We start from the raw sequence: 27,084 nt of genomic DNA on the forward strand, positions 1-27,084 counted from the left end.
TTCAGACAGGAGAGACAACATCTTCTCAAACTGAGTTCTCCCTCTGAGTTACAAGAATAGAAACAGCCAAAAAACTCTGAGAGATACAAATTATCTTTTGCTAATAGATCACAGGTGGACCTTTCTGCTGATAGCCATACAAGTAACATCTCATAATGGTTAAAAAATATACTTGAAAGCAATTTTCAAAGTTTCATTATATTTTTTCCTCATTCATCTTATTTCGTGCCATTTCAGAGTGCCTCCAATCACAGTAACCAAACTGTTCAGCGAGGCTTTGTACATTTGCCAGCCACAGACATGCAAGCTGACTGCTTAACAGCAAACAAGTGGAAGCACATATCATCAGCTAATCAAAACATCAGAAATGTAAAAATCATCTTATAGTGTAGATTTTATAGACCACTGAATCTCAAAAGTTGCCCTACACATACATGGATCACTTAATCCACCACATATGACGAGCACATCCTTCTCTGGACAAACAACAGCACTGCTGGACAAGACCCACGAAAGCATGATTTCCTCCAGAGCCTGCAGCAGAACATAAGGTTCTGGAGTTTCATCAGCAAACGACTCAAATCCCAAGGCAAACTACTCAGTCTCGTCCTAGTGATGGAAGATGGCAGACTGTGACACTCGTTATTTCAAGCAGCAAATGTCAGGATAATGAGACTAAAGGTTTCAGATCAGCTACTCAGGCAGGTGTCGATGCTATTTTGATCTCGCTGGAATACAATGCACGCAGTAATGATGGATCTGCATATCCACATAAGGTATATATTGCGTGCCAGCTATCCTTGATAGATACATGTAAGAAGTGGAACTGTAAATAAAATTAAATCATGTTATCCTGCCAAGTGTCAAATAGGAAAGACTGCTCATGCATTTCACTCCTCTCATTTAAAATACACATAAATCGCATTTCCAGCCTTCTCTCACTCTAGTGGCATTTACACCCAAGCGTGTGAAATTCCTTTACAACATCATTTCAGACTAATAATTCATGCTCATTTCAGTAAAAAAAAAAAAAAAAAAAAAAGAACAGAACATGAATGTCCTATACGAGATTACTGATCTACAAATTCTAACATTTTAATCCCCCAGAGCAGCCAGGTAGTCAATGACTCAGAAGAGAACAGAAATATAAAACCAATTCAACCAACTGACTGTTAAATGGAGAATCCCACTTATCCCATGCAGGATCCATCCAAAGCTCGTGTATCAGATAAGTTTGCTCTTACTTTTGTCCACATACTAATTGATCAAAAATAGCCTTAAAAAAGCATCAGCACACCTATTCTTTCTTCTCCAGCAGTGAATTCTGGCTACAGAATTAGCCTGGCTGCTGAAACTATTTTAAGCTCATCACAGCAAACTGAAGCTCCTTCACCCTCCAAAGCAGTGTGACAGTCAGGAAAGTGACTCCAAAACTCCTACTGTGGCTTAGTATTTATTCCTCTCCCATCTTCTCACAGTTCAGAAGTCCAAAGATGTATTATTTTAACTGCCAGACCTGCAAAACTCCAGCTGAAAAATGGAAAGTGATGCTGCACATGGTCCTGTAACTTCTTCACCTCCAGCACATTTTCTAGAACTGCTATTTATTGGACTGCTTTGAAAACATTTACAAGGACAGGTAGTTTATTTTCAGTGGTCATCTTTGAGGATTGAACACCTACACATACATTCATGCTGTGTATGTGCCTGCACAAGCATTTGAGCAAGGCCATTTTTGTATCTCAGCAAAATACACCTGTAAGCTGGCCTGTCCATACACCTTGGGTATGACCACAGAAGGGACAGGTACACAGCCAAAGCCCTCACTTCTTCAAGGTCTTAACAACAATTCCTGATGACTTCCAGGAAGAGGAACGGGAAGACTGACTTTGACCACATCTAAAAATAACACATCTTGAAGAAAAGCAAGCCAACACGTGGAAAAAAAAAAAAAAAAAAAAAAAAAAAGATTACAAGACCTGATTACTTTGAGGAGTCTCTGAACTCCTACATCAAGAAAGACCAAAGACTTCTCCCCAAAAATCAGAATCATGCTATGATGCTTCAGTGAAAGCATCCTGCTAGCTGGATGTGGACGGGAGCACCAGGTGGCAGCTCTCCAGACTTTGGACACCAAAATAGTAGGGAAGCCAATGACGACGTGAGCCGAGACTGGGATGTTGAAATGTCTGAGGTGGAATTGCCTCATTACAGAATCCTGAATAGTGAGCTATCAAGAAGAAACAGATAGATAGTATATCTTGAGGTTACAGATGTTGAGAAACAAGGTAACTTTGTAGGTAACTTCCAGGTCCACAAGTTTTCCCAAGCCACTCTCAAGATGCAGGCAGAATCCTGAGCAAAAGGGAAATCACATTCAGTGACCCCATTGCTTCAGTCAAACATGACTAAAGAACGGGTGCTTGATTTGAGGCTGGTGGAGAACTAAGGCTCACAGATGGTGCTCAACATCTCTCTTGCTCATCTGTCAGCTTCAGAATCCCTGCAGCCATACATACCAACAGGGACACATCAACTGGTAGGCCAGTGCAGAGACAAAGCTTGCCTGGGAGATGCCAGAGCCAGTGCTCCGTGCAGACCTGAGAACAAATCGCACTACCTCTGGTTCCCAACCACTCCCTAGTTTCACAGAAGCTTGTGGCTTCCTCCGAAAGAAGTTCTTGAAGCTTCTACCACCTGTCCTTTAGCAGCAGCAGACTAAAACCAATGCACATAGAGAGATCAGTTTTCTCAGATATGATTTTCCACAGTAGATGTGTCCTTCAAACTGCTCCTCCAAGAGGAGCATCAGGTGAAGAAACATACTGACCAAAGCAGCAACAATCATCAACAACAACAAAAAAACAACTCACTGCCAAGCCCAGCCGAGAAGCCAAAAGGAAGTCAGAAAAACAGAAGCTCTTCACACAGCAGAAAAAAAAAAAAAACATTCCAATGGGAAACAAACAAAGAGATGGTATCTTAATGTCTGCAATATTTTTTTTTTTAAACAAGAAACTAGACTGAGCATCCAGTGCTAAACAGAGAAACAGCTAGGCTTAGTAACCAAAGGAAAAAATATTCCAATACAACATCATGGTACAACCAAATAACACTTACTGTAATTACTATTGAGTACCTATTAAGCACTCCTCGTTCAGAGTTCAACACATAAAACTGTTTTATTACAGCAGAAGGATCACAGTGGCTCCTATTTTCTCTTATAGTAAGAAGACATGCCCTTGCCTTATACCACAAACCCTATTTCCTTCTTTCTCCCTCTCCTTAAGTTACACTGAGGCGGCTTGAAGTTGTTAACATCCAGTTATTAAATAGTTGGGACTCAGTTCACCAGACTTTGAGGTGTTCCAGCTGAAAGTGAGTAATTGTTCTTTCACAAAATTAATTTTCTATCCTTCAGATATAATCAGTTACACAGTCAAAATTTCCAGAAGCGCCAAAGGACATTTATCCAAACTCTAGATTGAGAGACTGATTAAGTACATCATTTTAGTATTTCTCTTAGACCTTGTCACTTTTATGAAAAAAAAAAAAAAACACCTTACAGGAGTCACTTATTAAAATATCAAATTCTTTATGACTGGATATTAACAAAATGCAACCTCAAAAAGACTCTAATAATACCACATTTTAATGAGACGCTATTAAATATTTATAAAGCAGTAACATTTGGAAGAGATATGATTATCACAGAAAAAGACAAGCACCGTTTGACTTTCCACCTGTAACGCAGAAAACAAGTGAGAAGTCAAAAACTGAAGGGACGTCGTTCTGTCATTACAACATGAAACGGAAGGAAGAACATTTGAATTTTATTCCTAACTTTTATCACTGGTTTATTTTTGATTGTGTAGAACCACACTGGGTACACCTAAATTTTATAGAACTCATTATCTGCTTGTTTATAGGTGGGAAATAAACATTGCCCTTCTCAGGGGTGCTGACAGTTTTACTAACTGTAATACATTTGAGATAATCAAGAGATATCACATACAAGTGCAAAGCATAATAGTTATTTTATAAAAAAAAAAAAAATATCTATTCATCGTCAATATTTGGTTGTAACTTACTTAATTCCCAGTCCATCCTTATTTCTGAAGATAAGGGGAACTCTGAGAGCTTCTCTTTGCACGTACTCAAAAGTAAAATCTGTGTGGATAAGGAATTAAAAAGAATCCAAAATCAATTACAATGGCATTGGCACCTCACATTACATTCTCTCAAAACACTCCCCATTTGCCTTTGCTCACCAGAGACCTCCACCATCACTTAAAGAAAAATATAAAGAGAACGCATATTTTAGGTCCAAACCGGAAACCAAATGACAGACAATACTCTCCCAGCTGCTCTCTATTTTTCCTGTTCACTGATGCATATCAAATAGAATCCAGTCAGTTTGTCAATTAAGCTCTGGCGTGAAACACCCAGGTTGTAATGAAGTACCAAATTAACAGTTAAAAACTAATCCTAACAAAATTACTGGGAATCAGCCTAGCACTTTGGTGGCAAATAAGTAGTTTAAACTTCAGTTTCTACATTATACATTTCAGGCTTTACATTTTTATTTAGGGGAAAAGTTGTGAGCATTATTTGAACACAGCACAAAGTTCTGATTCTGTGAACACGTCTTCTTATGCCAGGGTTATTATTACTTTCCACAGATGACATTTTCGTAATTAATCAGAAACCTAACTGCAGGAGCCAATATACGGAAATCTTATACAGCTGCTGGCACTTGGGGAGGTGGGGAAATTGAATAGTTTTGCTGAGGCAGTCACAGAATAGCACCCAAGCAAACTGGAAATTAAACACAAGTTTGGTATATTAACGCTGACCAGCATCACCTGGTTGCTTCGCACAGATGTGGCCTTCCTTGGGGATTTCTTTATGCTGTAGTCTGATACCATAGTGGTGATTTGGGGATTAGAAAGTTACAAGGCAGCGATTGGGATGAGCAGTGCCTGCAAAACCCCACGGTCCACTTGGAGCATTTGGCCGCGGAAAGGAAAAGAATTTTACAGCGGCCACATTCTGTCTTTTCTCCTTTCTTACAGGAAAGTGACTTTTAAAGACATTCAAAATGGAAAATAATCTTTGAATCTTCAGCAGGTAAACTATGGCACTGCCAAGACCATAGTACGTTTCATGTCTCGGAGTCAGGTACACCCCAGTAGTTTAACTTCTTCAAATTTAGCCACCAGTGCTTGTGCTACCTGGGGTAGTACGAGAATAGGCTCAAGCTTGTGTATTGGTAATGCTTCTCTACTACAAAGACTCACAGTGCAAAAAGTAGAGGGAACAGAGGCTCAGCTCCCATGCCTACACATGGATTTCCCTCTCTTTTTACAACCTTTTCCTCCCTGCGTTCAGTTCATGATTATGACAAGAGCAGATGTAATATTCCTACCTAGAGTAACCAAAGCAGAGCACTCTGATTACTCCTTTGCAAAAACATTACAGAAACTTTATTTCAACTAGTCTGCAAATAAGTGCAATTAATACCCCAATTAACTAAGATGCCAATTAAATATTTTTGTAGTAGATAAGTCTTCATTTCTCATACATATTCACCTTAAAAGCAGTCTGCTTTTAGTTAAACAAATAAACTATAAGCTTCTTTATTTTTAAGGACACTCATTCAAGACAGAGTCAACAAACATCAGGAACAACAGCAGCAGAAGAAGCAGAAACAGATGCATGGCCCAACAGCCCAGAGAACAAGTAGGTATGACAAACTGCATTCAAGCCCCCAAAATCACACCACTGCTTTGCAGCATCATGAAGAAAAGCTCCAACCCACAATCCTGGCAGGGAAAAAAAAAATAAAATCAAAGAAGAGTTATCATTAAAATAAAAACAAGACCATGGAAAGGAAAATAAATATCACTCAACCAGCTCCATGTGTTCATATAACCTGACTTTTTTCTTACCAAACACTGTCATTGTCCTAAATTCAATTCATCTCCTAGATGTATAGAAAAATAAACCAACAGCAAAAATAAAACCAGAGCAACTATGAAGGCAGACCCATTCTTCATAATGCCCCAACAAAGCATTTAAATCCCTCCTGGGGTTGAACAAAGCAGACACAGACCACAACAAAATAACAAAAGACACTCATTTATTTCCAAGTTCCCCAGAAAGTGGAAAGCTACCCAAAGATTTTCGGGCTGCTGAGCCAGGGAAGCTGTGGATTCTATTAGAGCTGGCGTGTAGCAGTGACAACCACTGGAGTGTTGGGAAAGTGAGGGAAGAACGCACTCATTTTCTGGAAAATTAATTAACATTTCTGAGCTATAAAAAATAGGTGTTTGTGTTTTGTTTAGAGGAAGGTGGCGGTGGCGTGGCGGGGTCAGAGTTGAGCTTATCTCCTAAACAAACACCTTCCTAACTAAGATAGCTATTTAATTTCTCCACCACATTAACTTTCCTAAGAGGAGCTTAGGAAGCTCGCTCCAAAATAACTCCAGGGGAGCATGGGGACCTTTTCTCCCCCGGAGTTTCGGCTCCGCTCCCAGAGCAAGGGGTCAGAGGGGGGGACCAGCAGCCCAGCAGCCGCATCCCCGGGGCGGGCAGCGCTCGGCGGGGGGGGGGGGGGTCCGGGCTGCAGCCCCGAGCAGCGGGGACAGGAGGGGGTCGGGGCCGTACCTCGGCCGTCCATGGCTCTCACGAAGTCCCCGCCGTACGCCCGGCTCCGCAGCTTCTCCTCCAGGTCGAAGCTCCTGGCGCTGACGATCTCCTCCACGTCCGAGAGGTCCTCGTCGTACCTCCTCCTTCCCAGGGCTCGCTGCAAAACACAAAGCGGGAGGAGAGCGCTCAGAACCGGGGTTGGGGGACACACACACACGGTATCCGAGCCCCCCCCTGCACCCTCCCCGAGCTTTGGGGCGCTCAGCACCTTCTCCATCCCCGGCACAGGTGCGGGCAGCGGGGGCGCTGCTGCTGGCGGTGCCGGTGTTGTTGCGCCGCACGTGGGGAAGGGAAGACCCCGGGGGGGGGTTCAGGGGGGGTCGTCCCGGAGCCCAGCGCTCAGGTTGGGGGATTTCCATAATCCCGGGGTTTCCATAGCCACGCCGGAAGGCGCGGTTTCAAAGCAGGGCGCATTATGCAACGCTGCGAGCCGGCTGCTCCCCCCCTGCTCAGCCCAAAGCCTGGGGGGCGAGGCACTGCACCCCCCCCCCCCCCGACCCTCCCCAGGTAGGTTTCGGGGTCCCACCGACCCCTGCCCACGGACACCCCAAATAATCCCAATGCCGACCCCTCCCCGGGCTCAGCGCCCCCTCCGCAAACAATCCCGCAAAATCCCTGAAAAGGCGCAGAAAGGAAAGAGGCAGCAGCCGGCTACACACCAGTCTTCTTCCAGGGTCTTTCTCTGCCTCCATTTTTTGGGGGGGGAGTCTCATCACTTAATTGTCAACAGCTCCTCTCCGGCATTTTTTCTTTTTCTTTTTTTTTTTTTTTTTTTTTTTGGCCCAAACTGGGAGGAGGGCAAACAAAAGCCGGCCGGGGCTCGCCCGAAGTTTGGTCATTTTGCACCAGCGCGCTTTTTTTGTTTGTTTTTTCTTTTTTTTCTTTTTTCTTTTTCTTTTTTTTTTTTTTTTTTTTGAGGGGGGAGAGAAAGAGGGCGGGGAGGGGGGCGGCGATGTGCCCTGCCAGCGCCTCGGCATCCAGTCCCAGGAGCTGCGGCTGCGGGGGGGGGTGGAGGGCAGGCGTCGCAATGGGGCCGGGGAACCGGGAGTGGGGTCGCAGGGCATCGGGATGGGGGTCTCCGGGCACCGGGAGAGGGTCCTGGAGGTCCTGAGGCAGTTTGGGGGAGTTGAGGGGTTCCCCCGCAGCGCCCCAGGGCTGGTATGGGAAAGGGGAGCCCCAAAGTGGGCGCTCTTGGAGCCGAGCCCTAAAACAAGCGTGGCCGCATCCCATCCCGGTGTGGCTGCTGGGGTGCTGCCGGTTCCTGGCATTGTCGGAGCCTTCCCTTTCCCGAGCGCCGGTTCCCGTCCCTGCGGTGACGCCGAGCAAATCTTGGGACCATCTGATCGCAAGAGCAGGGGCAGGCTGCGCGTTTTGAACAGCCTCCAGGCTTGGAAGTGTTGCTCATCCCTGCCACGACATCCCTCGCCTCCCCAGAGGGAACATCAAAGAGCCCCTGCACCCAGGGTCAGGGGCTGGAGGCTTTGAGGGGGCTCCTCTGCTCGCTCCGGGCGGGTGGCGTTTGTGGGAGCGGCGTTAGGAGTTTGTGAGAGCGATGTCGGGAGTTAAATGTGTTTCTTCCACCTTCGGTACGGTCCTGGCTCGGTGTCGTCTCACCTGGGCCGGTGAAAGCAGCCAGTCTCTGATCTAACCAGTCCAAACCCCAGCAGCAAGTTTCAGATGTGGAGCAGTTTCCGTGGGGACTGAGTTTTTTCTTAAAACGGGGCATTTCACTATCCCTGCCTGCTTCTCAACAGGAACATGCTCGTGCAGCACCCAGTCACCCCTTGCCTACCTAATCAATGACATTCTAGGGACTATATGAATGCTTTCAATATCATCATAAAACACATTAAAATTCAACTTTGCGGGCCTTGCAGGTCATCTCTTTCGGAAAAATCCGTATTTTAATGAGCTGTGACACGTGGATAAAGGCAGGACTTGTCTCGTGGATGGAGTTCTAACTCAGCGTTTAAGGTAGGGAGTTTCTGCATCTGCCAACAGCTGTTTGCAGAATCTTGAAAAATCATGTAATCTTTCTCTAACATCTCCCTATTTGCAGATGATTGAACTGTATTATTATATAGAAGTGTTGTATAGGTTATATATTGAAGTGTGGGTTCCAGATGTCTGTTAAACCCAGAGCGTTATTAATCCATAATCCTGAAAAGATGTATGCATACGCTGACCTTTCAGCTAAGATTACTCAATCTTCAAATTAAATGCACGTGTACATCTGTATGATTGAGGCCAGGGTACTTGTACAAGATAAATGGATGTTACGAGAGAATCATCAGACAAAAAAACACATCATCCATCCAGCCTACAAAAGTCCACCAGAAAAGACAGAACAGAGACATAAAAGAAAGTCAGCTCATTTTTCTAAATCTTTTTTGGGGATGCAAACGATCTGAGACTTTTGGTGTCTCAAGCAAACCCACCAAGGACTGTATAAATCACAGCCACCTGGAAGCCCCAGCGCATGTTATTGAAATATGGAAGTAAATACGTCTCAGAAATATCTGTAGACCTCCAAACATAGAAAACACGTTTTTAACCTTGTTTTAAGACAGAAGTGATTCCAGCTAAACTCCCATACATTTTACCTTTGAAATACCACTGTAATCATTTCGGGTATTAATACCAAAATACTAAGTCACAAACTTAAAAGAACTGGGGGAAAAAGGGGGGCGGGGTGGTAGGATGTGGGTGATGAGAATATCCGCAGCTACATTAGATAGGATAAAAACATTTAAAAGCAATATTAAAGCCGTGTGCTGTGGGACATAGGTTAACTGCTTGTAGCTGAGGGCTGGGAGCTGTTTTCTCTCTGAGCAGCTCACGCCGCGGATTTCCACCAGGGGGTTCTGCTCCCCGTCAGGCAGCGCTCGGGACAGGGCTGCTGTGAGGTAGGCTTGCCTCACCGTCAGAAATAGAGAGAAAACTGTGCGCTCATGCTGTGAGAAGGGAGCGGTGATCTTTGACAAAAGGGCTAGTTTGAATGGCGTTAAAATAAAATCTGAGAACGCTCTTTTGCTGGCTGTTAACGTATTTTAAGTTATTTCAGTTCCAGTCATGTCTTACAATGCTTAAAATACTTCAATAAGAGCTCTGGTGTTGTGCTTGAGAAGGGTTTGTGAAGAAATGGGTTAATTTCACCCCTCCTGAGCTCTTAAACGTATTTATTTCTCATTGGATAGAATGGACTGAAATGAACTTCTAAATGTTTTCAAACCATCTCTTGTTGTGTAAGACCTACTATCCTATAGCTTACTTCAAGTTTAATTCAGGAGTAGATATTTAACCTTTTCTTGATTAAGGAAGTTAGAAATGATTATGTGATTTTTCTAGGCAAGATGAAGATTTCTTTTATCTGCAGAAGTTAAACGTTGTTTTATCTTAGGTGAGATTATAGAGAAGTTTGCCTTAACATCCCTGGTGCTTTGGACTACTAACAATCCTCTCAAATTGCATTTCACAACTGCTATGTCTGTCTGGTGAGTTGTTTTTAACACAGATCTACCGTAACTTCGATTCTGTGATAACCTGATTTGGTGCTGGTAGGATAACAGGAACAAATGCAAGTGATGATTTGCATGTGAAGCTCTCAGTATGTTTTAGAGAAACAGCAATGCAGAGGGTAGCACCCCTGCATGCTCTGTACACATAAATAGCATTGTATGATACTCAGCACCTTTTCTTCTTATCTGCCCTCCTACAGAAAACAGAGAAGTGTGTTTTTAGCAGAATGTTTCATGAGTATTCTTGTGATAGTGTTTTTTGGAAAGAAACTTGGATTTCTGCCACCTCTGATAGTGTTCATGCATAAACGATCCAGAGAATGGGTTGATGTTACCTCTAATTAGGGCCAATAGCAGCTTGTTGCTGAAGGGGCCAGCTCTCTCCTTGTGCCTGCATCTCCCTCATTAGGTCTAGCGTTCCTGCAGCCCCAGGGTAAGTCAGTTCAGTGACTTAATCCAACAGAAAACTACCCCATCAAGGAAAAAAAAAATACACTTTTTGTTACGTTCTTTTTCACTGAACCTCTTGCTGTGTATCCATTTGATTGGGATAATCTACAGGTTGGAGAGAAGAGTGGTGTGAGATGAAGGAAGGTTGCAGGACTACGCCCTTTTGGTGGCCTTCTGCAACTGCACTAATCAAAGGTAACATCAAACCACAGCTTTGAACTCCACCATGATTTCATTCCCTGAATCATTTCTAAGTTAATTGAGCATGACTGACTCTTGGTTTCAGCTAGCTCTAAAGTGGAGAGGTGTGTGTAACAATGAGTAATTAGGGTTGGAAATAAAAGAATTTATCCTGTTTAGTTTGTAGCTCAGAATGGAGTTGTAAAATGGAACATAAAGGAAGAAAATGGGTACACTGCTACAGTCCTAAGGTTTTAATTGTAGAAGGTGGCTTGATCCTTAATTTATTCCAAGAAGCGATTTATTTATTTTTGCTAGTGGCAAAGGAAAAAACAGGAACAGGAGTGATGGACAGAAACAGTGAGCTCAAAGCACTTATGCATCTCTTAGGTCACAGGTAAAGTAAGCTGGATTTGTGCTATGAAAAGCTTCCCATTTTCTAATCTTTAATCATACTGTGTATGCTAAAAGTGGTACAACAGAGGCAAGAAAGCAGTCATTTGGTTGTAATGCAGGGGAACACCATCACTTCAACAGAACCTAATCAGTTGAGCAGTCTATTTTAAAATATACAGTTATTTTAGACTGCTGAAATCCTTCTCACCTGCATGTCTTTTGCAGGCTTTCCTATAATTTCCAGAGTACTGAATCAGACAAAGAGCTGCTGTAGTAATAACGAATTCAAAAATTCTAATTATACCCTGTTCTACTTTGATATTTATTTAATTAAGGCTATTGAGTCTCCCTTTAAAGCAACTAATACTTCTACACCAATATTATAAATACAAATATGCTCCTTTTTAGATAGATCTGATTTTAAGGAACAGCTCAAGACCTAGGCATTGCTTATGCAGTGTTAGTAACATGTTACGTTATAGTTCAACTCTAATTTTGTGCAGGGAAAAACCAGCAAACAATTAGTCTTGCTGTGCATACACAGTATTTTTATAGTTTACAAACAGCAATGCAAAACAGTTTTAAATGTATGATTCCACAGAAACTAAGTGGCAGACCCTTAAGGAAACTTTGCTTGAGATGTGGGGAAATGTTTACATTCCTGGTTTCTGATGGTTACAATTTTTCCCAAGTACAGTAAATGTTGTGAGAAAATCATAGCATCATTGTTCCTCCTTGCTTTGCAATCTGGTGCTCAGGCATGGCCTGGAGCATAGATGGGAGATACAGAAAATGTTCTGATTGTTGTGAGGAAACACCTGTGTTGGGGGGGGGTTGTTGTTTGTTTTAAGAATTAAAGCACATTAAGCAGAGAGTAGTATTTTATAATGCTATCTCAGGCTGCCTTTCACGCAAAGGAACGCTCCTGAGTAGTTCTGTCACGCCCAAAGTTAAGGCACAAGCACTGTCTTAACCCTCACCTCTTCAGCAGTCATCTTTGGGACTGGACCACATATTTGCTATGGAGTTCTGCTCTGTACCTCAAACTTCCCTCTGTAAAATACAGGACAAAAAAAAAAAAGTTTTAATGGTATTGCATGAATGTGGCAATTAAAAACTTCGTAACACTGACACAGATCTGTGTTGAAATGTTCTGCCAGATAAGCGAGCGTTTCAACTGTTTGTTGATAAGTTTATCAGGAGCACTGGGCCTACACAATGTCCCTCAGAACCTGAACTGTGTGGCACGTTTGGGTGTACCAGCTTTAAATGAAGCGAGGGTGGATTTTCGGAGGGGTTTGGCTCCAAAGGACGGATGTAAATTGTGCTCAAGCTTTTTGGGAAGAGAGGCTGGTGCGTGAGGGAGGGCTGGGGGGCTGCGTTCTGAGGGGGGGCGGCAGCTACCCCGTCCCTTTTTCTGTTTTGTGTGGATTCACCAGGAACGAGCGGAGGGGGCTGCGAGAAACTTCCTCACAAACCACAGTTCCCCTAGAATTAAGCTTTTCTTTCTTTTTTACCGAATTAAACAGCAACCTCCTCAGCGCGACTTCGCCTCAGGGGCCCGCCGTGAGGGCGGCCGTGGCGGGCGCGCTCCTCACCTCAGCGGGGCCGCCTCAGAGCCGCCCTCGGGCCGCCGGGAAGCGGGCGCGGAGCCGCGGGGCGGTGGCGGAGGAGGAGGAGGAGCAGGGCCCCGGGGCCGGGCCCCAATGAGGCGGCTGCGGGGCGGCGCTCGGCGGGCGCAGGCTCAGGCTCGGCGTGGCGGCAGGCGCGGCCCCGGCAGCGGCAGCAGCAGCAGCCGGCGGGCGCCATGGGGCGTTAGCGTAGCCGGTGCCCTCGCCGTGCCGTAGGAAGGAGCCGCTGCAGCCGCCGGCTGCCTGCCGAGCCGTTCCTCCGCCCCGCTCCCTCGCCGCCCGGAGCCCCATGAGCCTGAACGAGCACTCGATGCAGGCGCTGTCCTGGCGGAAGCTCTACCTGAGCCGCGCCAAGCTGAAAGCCTCCAGCCGCACCTCCGCGCTGCTCTCCGGCTTCGCCATGGTGAGCGCCCGGCGGGAGAGGGGCGCTGAGGGGCCGCCGGGGCTCGGGCGGGAGAGTTGGGGGGGGGGGAGGCGAAGTGTGGCCGCCGTTTCCCCTTTTTCTGACCCAGGACGAAGCCCTGAGGCGACAGCGCTCCTTCCCCGGCCTCCTGCCCCCGGGGCTCGGCGCTGAGGAGGCGCCTGAGGGCAGGGGGAGGCCCCGGGAGCGCCCGGCCGCGGCCCCGCCGGGTTTTGAGGCGCTCAGCGCTCCCCGTGGCTCTGTTTCGGGATCCTTTTTAGTTTTATTTTCCCCCTTCTTTGTGCTGGGTCTTACAGCAGGCGGTGTCCCTCCAACTCCTTGCGCTTCTCACCGGGCTTTTGCAGCGCCGCTGTTTCAGAGAGTGTGGAGGAACTCGGGGGCTGCTCGGTGCCCTGGGGTTTTGGGCGTGTTTTGGGAATGCCTCTTGGTCTTGGTGTGCTTGGGGTCTGCTACAGGATCACAGCCTGGTAACTGACTGCCTCAAGTGAAAGCTGGATATGATCATAAATACGGTCATTTATGGACTGCATCGCGTGTCCGGTCCCCTGACCTACCAAGCTGCCACCTGTGCGTCTGTGAAAATACTTCATATTCGTGCATTGGTTCTAGGATGATTTATTTTTGCCCCTCTTTCAGCAAGGCGCTGCCCGCCGTGCGATGTACCCCTGCCAGACCACTGCTCTAGCTGGAGGATGCTGTTTCAAAACACAACAGCCGCTCCGCAGCCGCCTTCTGACGGTCAAATAAATGTCACTGCCCTTCTTGGATGGCTAAAAACAGCCGCAGCTCCTCGGGGTGGCGGTGCCTGGGGCTTGTTTGACTGACAGGCAGCTGTGTTGGTGCAGCGGCATGTTGGGCTCGGGTCTCCTTGGGTGACACGCAGCTCACACACCGCTGCTGCTGCTGGGTTTCCCTCATTGTGCGCTCCTCCTGTGTCAGAGCGGTTTGCCAGGCTGGCTGCTCGAGTCAGGATTTCTCACTGAGAGTCAGAGAGAACAGAAGGGGAAAGCTGTAGTTTGCACTGTGCTTTTCTCTAAATACCTGCTCTGTGGGCTCTTAGTGTCCTGTGGACAAATGAGGTGAGGCTTCTGCTGCTTTCCTCTCTGCAGCAGATCTGGGAGCTCGGAGTCCTGCAGCTGGAAGCATCTGCTTTTGACTTGCTAAGGGTAGTTCAGGAAAAAGCCACTTTGTTCTGATTAGCAAAAAGCTGTAGTTGGAAGGAGTGTTGCCTGTGAATACTCATCCCATTCTAATTTTTTTCAAGTTACCCCCTCAAAAGTTCAGCTTTGATGTCCAGTGTGACCTTGTTAAAGAAAAACAAACTTGTAGCCTCCTTGGTTTGGCAGCTAAGAGATTGTTGTCTGGCTGGGACTTCCTCATCAGTTTCCAGAAGAGCTGACTTGACTGTCAAATATTTTTAGATTTCTTTTGAATAACTTTGCTTATCTGCTGAAGTTGTTCTCAGCGATTTCTGCATTGAAAAGCAGGGCCTTCTCCCTGCCGCCACGCCTGTGCATTGTTTACCAGCTTCAGCAGATTCCTCAGCACCTGATAACTGAACAATAGGCTGCTCAAGTACAATCTAGTCTTGGATCTAAAACTTAGTACAGCAATTAAGTGTCATTGTTCCTCCCTTTTCCTTATCAAGGCAGGGAAGAAAGAGCCTAAAAGACACATTAAGGACCGCCCAGCAGATCGGTGGGAATTGTCAGGAGAGGAATGTGCACGTCTCCACGCCTGCTCCATTGATCCTTGTTCTTGTATTAAACAGCCTTTGCGTCCTCTAGTATGAGCTAAGTGTGTCCCCGCTAAACTGGTCCTTTATTGTTGGACTAATCTCGTATGTAACAGCAGCCCTTTTCAGAGCTCATTCCCTCAAGATTAGTTAAGCTTACCCCAGTTAAATGATGCATGCCGAAGTCAAGAGATTGCACGGGGCAGTGACGTGTAGAGCATGAAATGTCAGGTCGTGCTTCCACAGAGGAAATTTATTAAAAGCCTGCTCTGTGATCGGTTTTGTTTTAGAGCCTGCAAATCTGTATTTTATACTTAGTGTTAACCTCAGGGAGAGGGGTGCAGCGTCTGGTGGCTGCAAACTGATGTTAGAGCCACGCTCCCAGGAGTAAAACTCAGCATTTACTTTGGGCAGCTTTTCCTGGATTCTATCGTCCAGTGCCATATGCCTAAGCAGAGATCTATGAAACTTATAATGCTGCATCTAGTACGTTTTTCCAATGTATGGGGCCACTGAGTAATATCAGCCCCCAAACCTTTAGGGGTAAGGAAAGAAACTGGGGTGCTTACATAGTCCGTGAAGGGAAGGAATGAAGTGTTTCCTCTGTGTGTAGCTACAGGCATTGAGTATTTCTCACTTCTGTTTCATCTTCTAGATCTTGATGTCTGACTTTCTTTTCCGCATCTTTGTCTTAACCCAGTCTTATCTCAGGGCTGACCATCACCACCAGGAATACTTTGCAGAACATACCCAGTGCTGCTAATGCTGTCTCATCCACACCTGTAGTGGCAGTATCAAAATCTCCAGTGCAGGTGGGTTGCTGGCAGGTTATTTTTGTTGGAATAATTAAGCAGATGTGTTAGCATCATTTTGTCACCACAGTTGCATTGCAGTAGTTTGATAACTCCATGATGCTGGACTTGCAAAGATGAGGGAAGCTGTTAAATCCCAATAGCCATCAAACTGGAAAAATCAATCATCACTCCCTACCCCTAAAAAAAAATAATAATAAAAAAAATTGACAGGCTTGGGTATTTTCATAGAGCTAAATTAGGGATCTATGTTATACAGCCATGGTAGTTGATTTAGTTATGTTTAGAATTTGGAGGATGTTACTTACGAGACAGCACACTTAACTTGTAAATGCCTCTCATGATTCAAGCTGGGCAGAGTGTCGTAAATAGTAATATATAAGCTTCAAATACTGGATATCGTCAAAGAGCTGTCAGCTCGTGCCTTTGAAATGTAGCCAGTACAATCTTCTGCAAAGAGCTTCAGTCATCTTTTGTAGAAGATCAACTGCACTGATACATGTTATTTCAGTATCAATTATTATGGAAATATTTAAGGTAAGATCCAGACCCTGCTGCTGCCAGCACTGAGCTGATAGCAAAGTCCTTGTCTAGTGAGGGTTACTCTGCTGTTCTAAATTACTCTGCAGTGATCTCTCTTCAGGAATTGTAGCTGTAGTTAACCAGGATTCTGGTAGAATAATGTGTAACAGCTGTGTTTTGTACCCTCCAGTAAAGCCTTACAGGCCTGGTCTCATGGCTTCTGCCACCACTTGCCTTTTATGTTGCTGTTGTACCTGGAGGTTATGGCTTGCCTGGAAGAATCTTGTCTGTGTGAAAGGTTTCTTCTGTTCGCTTACAGTCATGAAAGCCACATTGTGTTGCTCCTTTGAGCATCCCTGTCTCAGGTTATAGATGAGGAAGGCAGCAGCGAGGAGTGCTCAGGGCTCTAACAGCAGCTGCGGGTGGCTGCTCTGATTTGGAGGATGTCAAGGTGACATTAAGCCGCTGTTTCTTCTCCCTGCTGTGCTGTCTAATCTGACCTTGTACTTATAAACTAAATTTATCGTAAGTTATGCTGTGTGGAGATGCTGCCGCCTTAAGATGTGTTTATTCCTCTTACGTGGGTACTGCATTTTCATGTTTACCAACAAAATAAAATTAAATCATGCACTTCTGTTCCAGTGGTGAGTTAGTGATTGTTGAGGCTTTGCCATTCTGCAGCATAACAAGCCACAGTCATGATTCTAGACAGCGCATAAAGGAAGCTCACTTTCTCTTCTGTGTAAAAAAGCAGTACTAATGTTGTTATTTTGGCTCTTCTTTTTAAATTTCCTGTGACTCTGTACAGGCCAGAGCCAGTCTTTGTATGAGTTGTTTATAGCTTGTAATGAATGGTGCAGAGACTCGGTGGAGAGCCTGGCTTTGCGCCTCTGCCTCTGGGAGAGAGCAGCGCTGTCAGGAACAGAGACCGACCACTCCGGAGTGGGGAAAGCCGAAGGAGTGTGAGTTCCCTGCGATCCCATCCTGATCCCATCTCCTCCCTGCGGTCCCACACATAGACAAGCTGTGGGCTAGAGGGTGGGATTTGTTATTGAAATAACCTAGTGATCTGAGCCTCAGGCTTGGAGAGACCTCTCCTGTAGGGGTGCTTCCCGCTCAGAGCCGTGTGTGTTACGGAGTCACCAGTGCATGGAAGTGTTTGGACAGCTAGATGCAGCCAAGCTAGTCAGGGCTGCAGCAAGTGAATGAAAGAAAATATTTCTGCAGGTAGGTGTTGATTAAAATATTTTAGTGATTGCTGTGTGTAATTTTACTGGGGTATGTTCTGGCATGGTGAGGTGGAGGTGCTGTAGCTCTGGTGTGCTTCTCCAGGTCAGGTTTGCATCTCCTTGTGTGGATGAACCCTCACAATATGCAACCAGGAAGCTTTCTTAAAAACCATTCTTGACATACCAGGCTGTATAAAAACTGTCATCCTCTGAATCAGTTCCTTATCTAGGAACGGTAGCTGTGGCCAGGGAAGAGGAGGTGAGAGCAATCCTGTGAGGTTGTACAGGTAATCCTAGACTCGGACTCAGTAAGTGCCCTTAGTAAGACTGAAGTTTGAAGCCAGAGTCCTTCCCAGAAGGGTTTTGCTTGTGACGATCTGCGAGACAGCTAGCTCCGTGAGCAGTAGGCATATGACAGTATCAAGAGCCAGCATCTCAGGAGTGTGCCATTAAATGTGTCATTATAAGGTTGTCTATGTTTAAATCCAGTAGCTTTTAATAATACTGGTTTCTTGCTCTCTGAATCTCAGATAAAAAGGACAGAAGACCACTTGCAATTGGAGCTTTAGTCAGGTCAGATAGCATTGTGTAGGGTACAGGAGACGAATCTACAGCAGTCCCATCACCTGGCTGTCAGTGGGCATTGACCACAGGCCCGACTTCCAGAATGCATTTAGCTAAAATCAGGCGTTCAGTGGAGAAATGGCCATGGGTGGTCATCAGAGCTTCAGTCAGCAGCAAGAAATTTGAAATTGCTGTGGCTCTGCCTGGTTTGAAGCTCTCTCCGTGGCATGGGCGTGCTGCACTTGGCCTTGACTCGCAGCTGTATGTTTATGGCAGTACTTGCTGCTGCTAGAGGCAGACCGTAGCAGCTCACACAGTGCAGCAGTTACAGCGCAGGCTCCCTGCCCATGTTATGTTCCTGCCTGCTGGAGCTCAGGGCCACCTTTGTGGGGAAGGGGAGTAGAGGAAGTCATCTATAAATAGGTCCTAGATAATACAGATTTACTCGTATAAGATAAGGCATTTTATTTCCTTTTCTATACAGCAGTGGCTACTGATGCTGAAAAGGCTGTGAGCCTGTGGTTGCCAGACAGCTCTCAGAAGCTGTTTGCTGCTGCACATAAAAGCAAAGAGCACTGAGCACATACCTTTTTTCCACTGCCGAATCTCACGTGTCATTATGACCGCTACATGGGTGGCTCTTAGTTTGTCTTCCCTTTTGTTTTCCTTCTGATTGGTGTCTCACATTTTATTTCCTCTGAATACTTGTTGCTTTGGAGAAGGCGAACGTAAAAAGGGAATAGAAACTTGCTTTATTCTGAAATTGAAACCAACACACTGTCTGTAGCCTATAAAATTGGGGAATACTGCTGAAATGTGAAGCGAGCTGTTTATTGAGGTCCCACCACTGTGGTAAAAATGAACAAGTGGCAAGCCAGAACAGTTGCTCATCCTGCATTTCTGTGGCTATTTAAGCTTTGTTTGTAGCTGTGTGTTTGGTTCTTTATAGAAAATTGCATTATTGCTGGTGAAAATAATTTTATTAATGGTTTTATTATCACAGCTCTCTTCTTGCAAAGCAGAGAAGTTGATAGTTTATAGAATCTGAGTCACAGCACCTGAATGCCCTGCTTCCTTTAGTTCTAGGAGAACTCCAGTCTTGAATCCTGTGATCACGAGAATCCCTTAGTTCTGTCAGGAAACTTCTTGTTTCAGATTTACAGCTTCATCAAGGGCTGCGGTAAATCTGTCAATTATATCTGTAGGATGATCTGACGTTAAAGTTAGCTCTTCTCTGAGCCAGGGATTAGACCAGATGACCTCCTGAGGTGTCTTCCCGCCTGCGTTAGTCCATGGTTATGCAGCAAGGCAAGGTAATGGCAGCAAAACGTAACGGAAGTCATGGAGGAGGAATGTCCTGCGTAGAGCACAGCATGTACGCATCCAGCCGTGCACTGCATGGGCTTGGATCATAGCACAAGTGCTCACAGGGGCCCTGGTATGGCAAGTGTAACCTTACAAGAGCTGTTCTGATCTGTGTATTGAAATCGCAGCGTGAGCAAAGGAGACAGGAACTTCTCTTGCTGTGCATCACTGTTTGAAAACAGACGCAGGGCCTCGTAATGAAAAATGGAGCTTCTTGGTTTAGGTGCCTTGAGCCTGGCTCAGGCAGTTTGCTGCTCTTGGGAACAGAGGCTTGCAATTGAAAAGCACTGGCAGTTTTTTTCTGCTGGCTTATAGTGAAAGGGTTCCCAAATTAGCTTCGTTGACAGCTTGAGGAGACAGAAAGCACAAACTGATTTTTCACTCAGAGGTCAAGCAGGAGTTAGTCTGCCAGGTGTGAGCACAAGGAGGCTTTGCTGTGCCCCCATGGAGAATTCTGTTCTTCACTTTGCTGTAGGCTCTTTCCTGTCCCAGCACGTGATTGCTGGTACTCTTCTCTCTGGTTCCAGCCGTGGGAAGGAGGTTGTGCTGCTTACTGGCAGGACAGCCAGCTGGGTGGCTTCCCTCATGGTGGCCAGCCTTGGTGCTTGCCATCAGGGCTGTGCTGGCACAAGCTGCTGTGGGGGGCACTCAGGAGAAGATGCTGAAACAGCCCAGGCATGCACCCCCCTGGTGGATGCCCCACTTTTATTTATTTATTTATTTTTTCCTTCCAGGAATCAGGAGCTTGCCCTCCCTTGGTACGGAACCTTTCTCTGGCAGGTTTTGGCTGTGCTCGGGTGCATGTGAGACTTCGAGGCAGGATGGCTGACTGCCCTGCCTCTTCTGTACTCACAGCTTGACTTCTTAGTGTCCCAAACTGGGGTTTATTGGCAGTGTGTGGTGGTGACTACTTGGCTGTCAGCTTATTGCACACGTTAGAAGACTTGTGCCTGGGTTACCTTTCAAGTGATGGCCTCTGTAATTATTTTTATAGAGAGGGAACGCTTGCAATTGGAGTAGCTAATTGCACAGTATGGGTTGAGCTGAAGGAAGTTACACCCTTCCTGCTCCTGAGTTTACTTGTGCCAAGCCTTAAGTAACAGCTACGGTCTTGACAGATTTCTGAAAGCACTTCTGAGAGGTGATTTGGGGGCCTACCAACACAACAGACATCCCGTGCAGAGCAGGTCAGTCTTAATGCCTTTGTCAGCCATACACTGAAGCTTTGCTGTGTACATTGAACTTGGGGTAACTCACGCTCCTGATCTGGACCTTTCATTTTTGTAGACCAGCTCTCCCTATGATTTTCTCTGTGCTTATATAGGCGCAGAACCATGAGTGGCTGAATGCTGCTTAAATTCAGCTGGTTTCTTGTAAGATGTTGTTTTGAGTATGCATATAATAAAGCCAAATCAGAAATAGGTGCTTTTGGATTAAATGTAATTTTAGCTGACACTGAAATGGAAAGAGCTCAGGAGCAGCTGTTACGTTGGAATTAAGAGTGTGGCTAAACTTCAAAATCAGATGCTTGATATCGTTATTACATGGAGACATTGATTAATAGAAATGTAAAATGTCTTCAGTATTTGGTGAATTAAATACTTAAAAATCATCAGTTCTTGAAAGAAAAAGTCGTTATTTTTATGCAATTCTTTAGTGTCTTATTTGGTTGTTATCCTAATAAGTGCTAGGATGGAGGATTAAAATGTCCTGCAATAATGGGATGTTGTTGAGTCTAAAATAGATCTGGCAGCCTAGCTTTCAAATTCAAGCTATGCACCAGAAAATTTGCATGAAATAAATTCTGTTAAGTATGAAAATGAATCCTCAGTGGTGAAGGCTTGCAGTTCTGTGAAAAACACAGCACGCAGGAAGCCCAGTTTCCCGTGAGTGCATTGGTGCTAAGGAGCAATCTCCGCAGAAGCGAGACCCGACGGCTTTGTTTACCCTCTCAAATGTGAAGTTTTCCACAGTTGAGAAATGCTGTCGTAAGATCCTTGAACAAGAATTGTATATGTATTAATACCATCTCTTGTTGAGTTTCTTGTAACACTTGGATGCTGTTCACTAGCTGATTGGTTAGGCTTACGATGATAAAAGCTTTCAGTAAAGGAATTAAAATATTGGCAAAAGTCCTTGAATGCCTGCTGAAACATGTCTGAGCAAAGGCCCTGGTTGGCTTAATATTTGGTACGTTAGCAATAAGGAGTTGCAGTGTCGAGAATGCTGATTCTGTGCGTGCATAGAGATGAGATCCCAGACTGGGTGTAGTTTGGCTCTATATCTTTCTGCACCCATATTACCTACACTTCAGGAAGTCTTCTGAGTGAGCTTTTGATGATTGTGGAGGTGTTGGAAACATGTACTGTACGCTGAACACCGTGTGAGCCACTGGTGTCATTTAGCAGTGGGCTAAACCTGGCTCGGTGGGACTTGTGAGCTCATTTCTGTTAGGCAATACAATGCCTAACTGGTTTCATGGTCTTTTGAGAGCAAACTGGTGCATTACAGAAGAGCTAGAGCTTAGTGCTGCTGAGAGTCTGAGGCCTTGGTACCACTGCTTCTCCCTCAGTCACACACACCTGTGCCATCTTCTCCGTTCCTCAGAGGGGTTGCTGGAACAGCTCAGTTCCCAAGCTAGCAGGAGCTGACCACTTCTTGACCCGGGCAGTGATTGCCGGACAAGCGATCCGACTTGCTTCCATGAAGGATCGAGACCGGGCAGCCAAGGTGTGGGTCAGTCTGAGCTGTGCTGAAGGGCAGAACTCTGCATCTTCCTCATATGGGGTACACATGTTCAGGTTTAAGGCTGACATTAATTTTTTTCCTCTGCATTTTGAACATATTTTGTGTATTTAATGAGATCCTTTGAGAAAGATCACTAAACTTAGAGACACTGCTGCACTATCCCCTGTTTGGAAATGCTTTGTCTCAAAGGCAAATTTATCAGGAAAGGAGGGCTTTTCAAGAAGGTACCTGGTGGTAGCACCACTCATCAGTTGCACATGCTTAAAATCACCTGATGGTTTTAAAAACTGTTAAAAGCATGCTATGTAATTTCTTTTATCAAAAATATTTCAGCTGTGTTTATAAATTTCCTGGTGCTGTTATTTAATGGGAATTTCTCCTCCTAAAGCACAGGCATGCTTGGAGATTGGGTTTATAAAAGGGCATGGCTGCATCGGATAGTAGAGGACTGGCCTTGGAGCATCTTCATGAGGTGTAGAGTGCTCACCCAGAGGTGTGGTTAGACACAATTTCCAGAGTTTTGTGCTCTCTGAGATGTCTAATATTGCTTTGTCCCATGAACTGGATGATTTCTGATATAAACACCAAATATCTATTAGTTCAGACAACAGAAACTGCTGTGCTCTCTCAATCTGGGATCTTAGCATTCCGAATTGTAATTCCTTCTTGAATCTTTCCCAAGTAGTTCAAGGAGTTGCTAGCAACGTCTGCTCTGTCCTCCGGTCTTCTCCATGCTTATTCCTCAAACAGGCTTAGTTGGCCACTACAGATGTTGTGGAGCCTTTCACATTGTGAACTGCTTTTCTGGAGTCTGCTTAAATACTTATTTTGAGTGAAGGCATATCACCAAGAGCCCCATGGAAAGGTGATCTTCCTAGTGAAAGGCTCCTGCTCTTCAGAACACAAATAGACAACATGAAAGGACCACCAGGCTTGTGAAGGGCAGCCTGCAGCCTTCCCAGGCCTTTGTGTTACTGATACCTACTTCAAAAGACTTAATACGATATTCATTCTATGTATGCGTGGGGCACAAAACATTTCCTAATATCCAGCAAAATTTATAATCTGTAGTAAAAGATCAAAAGCTGCCACTACAATATAATACAGGAAAGAAGAAATCTTTGTGACCAACATACCTCAACTCCTAAAATCCATCTGTTTTGTTGGGATGAGCTGGAGGTAGCAAGGTAGTTGAGCTGTTAGTAGTTCAGCGCGTACTGATGGTTTGCTTTTCAACTGAGTAGCAAATATGAGAAAGGCGGCCTTCGCGTGATAGCTCAGATGTAAGATTGACATGAGAAGTTCAAATGTAGTCTATGATTTTGTTTGGATCAGATGATGTTCCGGAAATGTTTGGGCACCAGTTAAGTATTTTTATTGTTGAAGAATAAACAGAATTAGTATGACATGCTTAATTATTTCTGCAAAGAAAATAATTTGAAATTAGAATGATCAATAGCCAAAAAATATGTAACAGGTAATAATAATTTTCCTTTCCTTTCAGGTGGCTATGGTGGAAGTTCAACTAGATGCAGACCATGACTACCCACGAGGTCTCTTGATAGCCTTCAGTGCCTGTACTACTGTCCTTGTTGCAGTTCACCTTTTTGCACTCATGATAAGTACCTGCATTCTTCCAAACATAGAGGCCGTTAGCAATGTGCATAATCTCAACTCAGTAAAGGAATCTCCTCACGAGCGTATGCACCGGCACATTGAGCTTGCCTGGGCGTTTTCTACTGTCATTGGGACTTTGCTCTTTCTTGCAGAGGTGGTGTTACTGTGTTGGGTGAAGTTCCTTCCCTTAAAGAAGAACCCTAGTGGTCCGTCCCAGAACAGCAGCTCCACCATCACATCAGGACAGGCAGCAGCCATTGCATCAACGTCTATTATGGTTCCCTTTGGACTGATCTTCATTGTGTTTGCCGTCCACTTCTACAGGTCACTGGTCAGCCATAAAACAGACAGGCAATTTCAGGAACTGAATGAACTTGCTGAATTTGCACGGCTCCAGGATCAGCTGGATCATAGAGGTGATGCCATCTCCCCAGCTGTTACCCATTTTGCATAAACCTGTACTTAAAGAAAATAAACCCACTATCTTGCTTCTGCCTTTTATGTTGACTCCCCCATGCATGAACTGGTCAAACTGTTGATTTTCCTTTAAAGAGAAGGCTTATAAATGTCGTTTGAACTTCATGAAGAAAAAAAAAAATGTTCTTGTCATAATCTGTTGGATCGCTGACACCTGAAGGAATGGATGGCGGGGTGCACTTGCACCGCACGCGCATCCCTCCTCTTCTGAGCACTCTGGTTTGCTTCTTGTTAGTGCTGAATGGTGGCTTTAGAAATACGTGCAGAGCGATGCTGTAAATCTGGGTATTTGTTAGGGATGGATAGAGAATCTTTTTTCCTCTTTATTTGATGTTGGCATTTAGTAGAAGATACTGCTTGTCCAATCCATGTTGCATGGCATGATACAAATTACTTGGGATATGCAGCAATTAGCACTCAGTTTCAGTGCTAGCGCTGTTCCCTCTGGAAAGCCTGACAGATGGTAGAAGTGAAAGCTTTCCCACCACCTTCCCCAGTATGTTTTGCTGCCAAGTAATTAATACTTCACTGATTTCTCCAGCGCCTTTTCTTATGGCAGTTACGCATTTTATAACTTGCTAAACACCCATCACTAGTCCTACTGCGATGTGGTATGGCCACATGAGTAGGAATGAGACTACTATACTCTTCTTTGGAAGAAAAGCAATAACTGTTCTAAAGTTCTCGTGAGCTGGCACGTATCGTATTATCTGAAGAGATAGAATTGCCTGTTTTCCATTTAGGAATCTTTTTTTAAAAAAAGGAGGAACTAGATGGAAATGATCACTGGATACATTTTGCTTGAAAATCAGAACCACTGCTGTTTTTTCCAAGCCAAAGTAGTAATTATTTTATACTTTTATATTAAAATATATATTTTTAATAAATCCTCAGACACAAGCAGCAAAAGGTGCTTTCTCTGCATTGGATTCCCAAGTAATTACTAAGCTATGCCTTGGTCTTCCTTGTTTAGAAAAAGTCTTCTGCTTGCTGAAGTGTTGTATGTAACAACTTCATACATTTTAATTTTTTTTTTTTGCTTCCAAAGGATCTGGAAGACTAATTCTCTCTATGTCAATTTATTTATGAAAGTAGATTATTTGTAATTAACATTGCTGCTTACTTTCAGATGTGCATCTGTGATAGGCTGCAGTGTCATTTTTCTGTTTTCTTCCTTACGAGGCCAAATGGAAGCTTTTGCTTCTTAGGTAAGAGGTGTGTCCAAGAAAGATGCAGCAGCTGTGCTGTGCTGCTTCAGTAATTCCAGCTATGTCTGGAAGTGGATTTTCTGGAATGCAGTTCTTGTATGGAGAAGCTTTGGGCTTTAATGGGTAAAAGCACTGAGTAAAAGCCTTTTTTTAAGACAAACAGGTTTCAAATCTATTGGAACAAAACTTGACCCCATACTGTAGCTAACACTGTGGAATATAAACCTGTGGTGTTTTTTTTTTTTTTTTTAAACCCAGATGGGTTACAGGGAGCTGTACCTGACTGAGCCTGGGCTGGATGTGGTCTCTTATATCCAACCTCCATCTCAGGTTATCCCGATGTACTTACAAACCATGAGATGTGTCGACAGGGTGGGTGGCAGAGTGTGGTGTTTAGCAGGGAAGCAGCCCACTGAAGCGATGGGGACTGATCCCTCGTGTCAGCACTGCTGCAGTGTGAAGTGTTGACAAGGCTACCCGCGGTGTGTTTTGTGTTCTGAAAACTAACCATTAAAAAAGGACTTGGCGTTTTTTCAGCAGCTTTCTTGCTGGGTTACTCTCTGTCCACATGCAGAAAACAACTTTCCACTTGCCAGTTTCACGAGTCCTCCTGGCATACAGGAGCCAGGCAGGATTTTTGTAGCTCTGCCAATATTTTGTGTTTCAGGTATAAATATTCTATTACTGGTGTAAATCTGATGGTGAGAATTGTGACTAGAGTTCCTCAGGTATTCATTCATGGAGCACTGAGAAGATTAAATAGTAAAGGCATTAAATGCAACAGCATTCCAAAACATGAAATCTTCACAATAGGCACAAAATGTATTGGCCCATCCTTCCATGAAATAGCAGTCCCATATTGGGAAGGAAGACTCCGTAAAGGAAGCAGATCTGACTCAATATTCATACTAGAACAAATGGTCAAAAGGGTGCTGTCAGGCTGAGACAATACACTTCTGTCTGTAAGTTATGTATTTTAAAGTTCTAACATTATTTTGAATGTAAGTCCAGAAAATGTTTTCCAAGCTTATTTTGTAAAATTATTTGCTGTCCTTGATAAGTTGCTGAGTTTCTTTTTATCTTGCAGATCTTTTTAAAAGTGACAGGGAAGTGTTTATTTAGGAAATGCAAAATTAAAAACTTCTTAATTTTTCTCATCATGTAAGTTTTGAGCTAATGGAGCTGTTACAACAGCAGCTTTTCTAACTATTTTCAGCATTTCAATTTCTGATATCAAGCGTGTTTCTCTCATTTTCCAGCTCTGGAAATGATTATGAAAGTCATACCTTGGGCACTCTCATAACTGTGTGCCAGAGGCAGTAACCAGACCCAACCGCGTGGCTCTAAATGTTAAAGAGTGCACATAAAGTTTTGGTTTCATTTATACTAATGGTATTATGTGTTTACCTGAAGCATTTTAAACATCAATTGTTGTATATCACTTCTTTAGATATAAAATCACTTCAAATAATGAAATAAAATATGCTCAGTTGCTGCTCA

General features: G+C 44.5%; 2 protein-coding genes across 4 annotated transcripts in view; one reads left to right on the top strand and one right to left on the bottom strand.

The window, feature by feature from the left end:
* Positions 1–7,487, bottom strand: part of KDM2B (lysine demethylase 2B) — a 101,396-nt gene extending 93,909 nt beyond the window's left edge. The window contains exons 1-3 of the mRNA XM_084297016.1: positions 7,371–7,487; positions 6,670–6,808; positions 4,092–4,170 (exon numbers count right to left, since the gene is read on the bottom strand). Coding sequence (XP_084153142.1) covers positions 4,092–4,170; positions 6,670–6,808; positions 7,371–7,424 — 272 coding nt within the window. The 5' untranslated portion in view covers positions 7,425–7,487. The remainder of the gene's footprint in view (positions 1–4,091; positions 4,171–6,669; positions 6,809–7,370) is intronic.
* Positions 7,488–8,592: 1,105 nt separating this feature from the next.
* Positions 8,593–27,084, top strand: LOC311215839 (calcium release-activated calcium channel protein 1). 3 transcript variants are annotated; one of them, XM_084297210.1, is made up of 2 exons: positions 8,593–8,685; positions 23,787–27,084. In XM_084297210.1, the coding sequence occupies exon 2, from the start codon at positions 23,793–23,795 to the stop codon at positions 24,351–24,353; it is 561 nt and encodes a 186-aa protein (XP_084153336.1). In that variant the 5' UTR covers positions 8,593–8,685; positions 23,787–23,792; the 3' UTR covers positions 24,354–27,084. The 3 variants fall into 3 exon arrangements, with proteins under 3 accessions (XP_084153336.1, XP_084153334.1, XP_084153335.1); XM_084297208.1 differs by lacking the exon at positions 8,593–8,685 and adding an exon at positions 13,004–13,289; XM_084297209.1 differs by lacking the exon at positions 8,593–8,685 and adding an exon at positions 15,750–15,854.

The sequence above is a fragment of the Netta rufina genome, assembly GCF_964035555.1.
Source record: "Netta rufina genome assembly, chromosome: 17".
Taxonomy (NCBI): domain Eukaryota; kingdom Metazoa; phylum Chordata; class Aves; order Anseriformes; family Anatidae; genus Netta; species Netta rufina.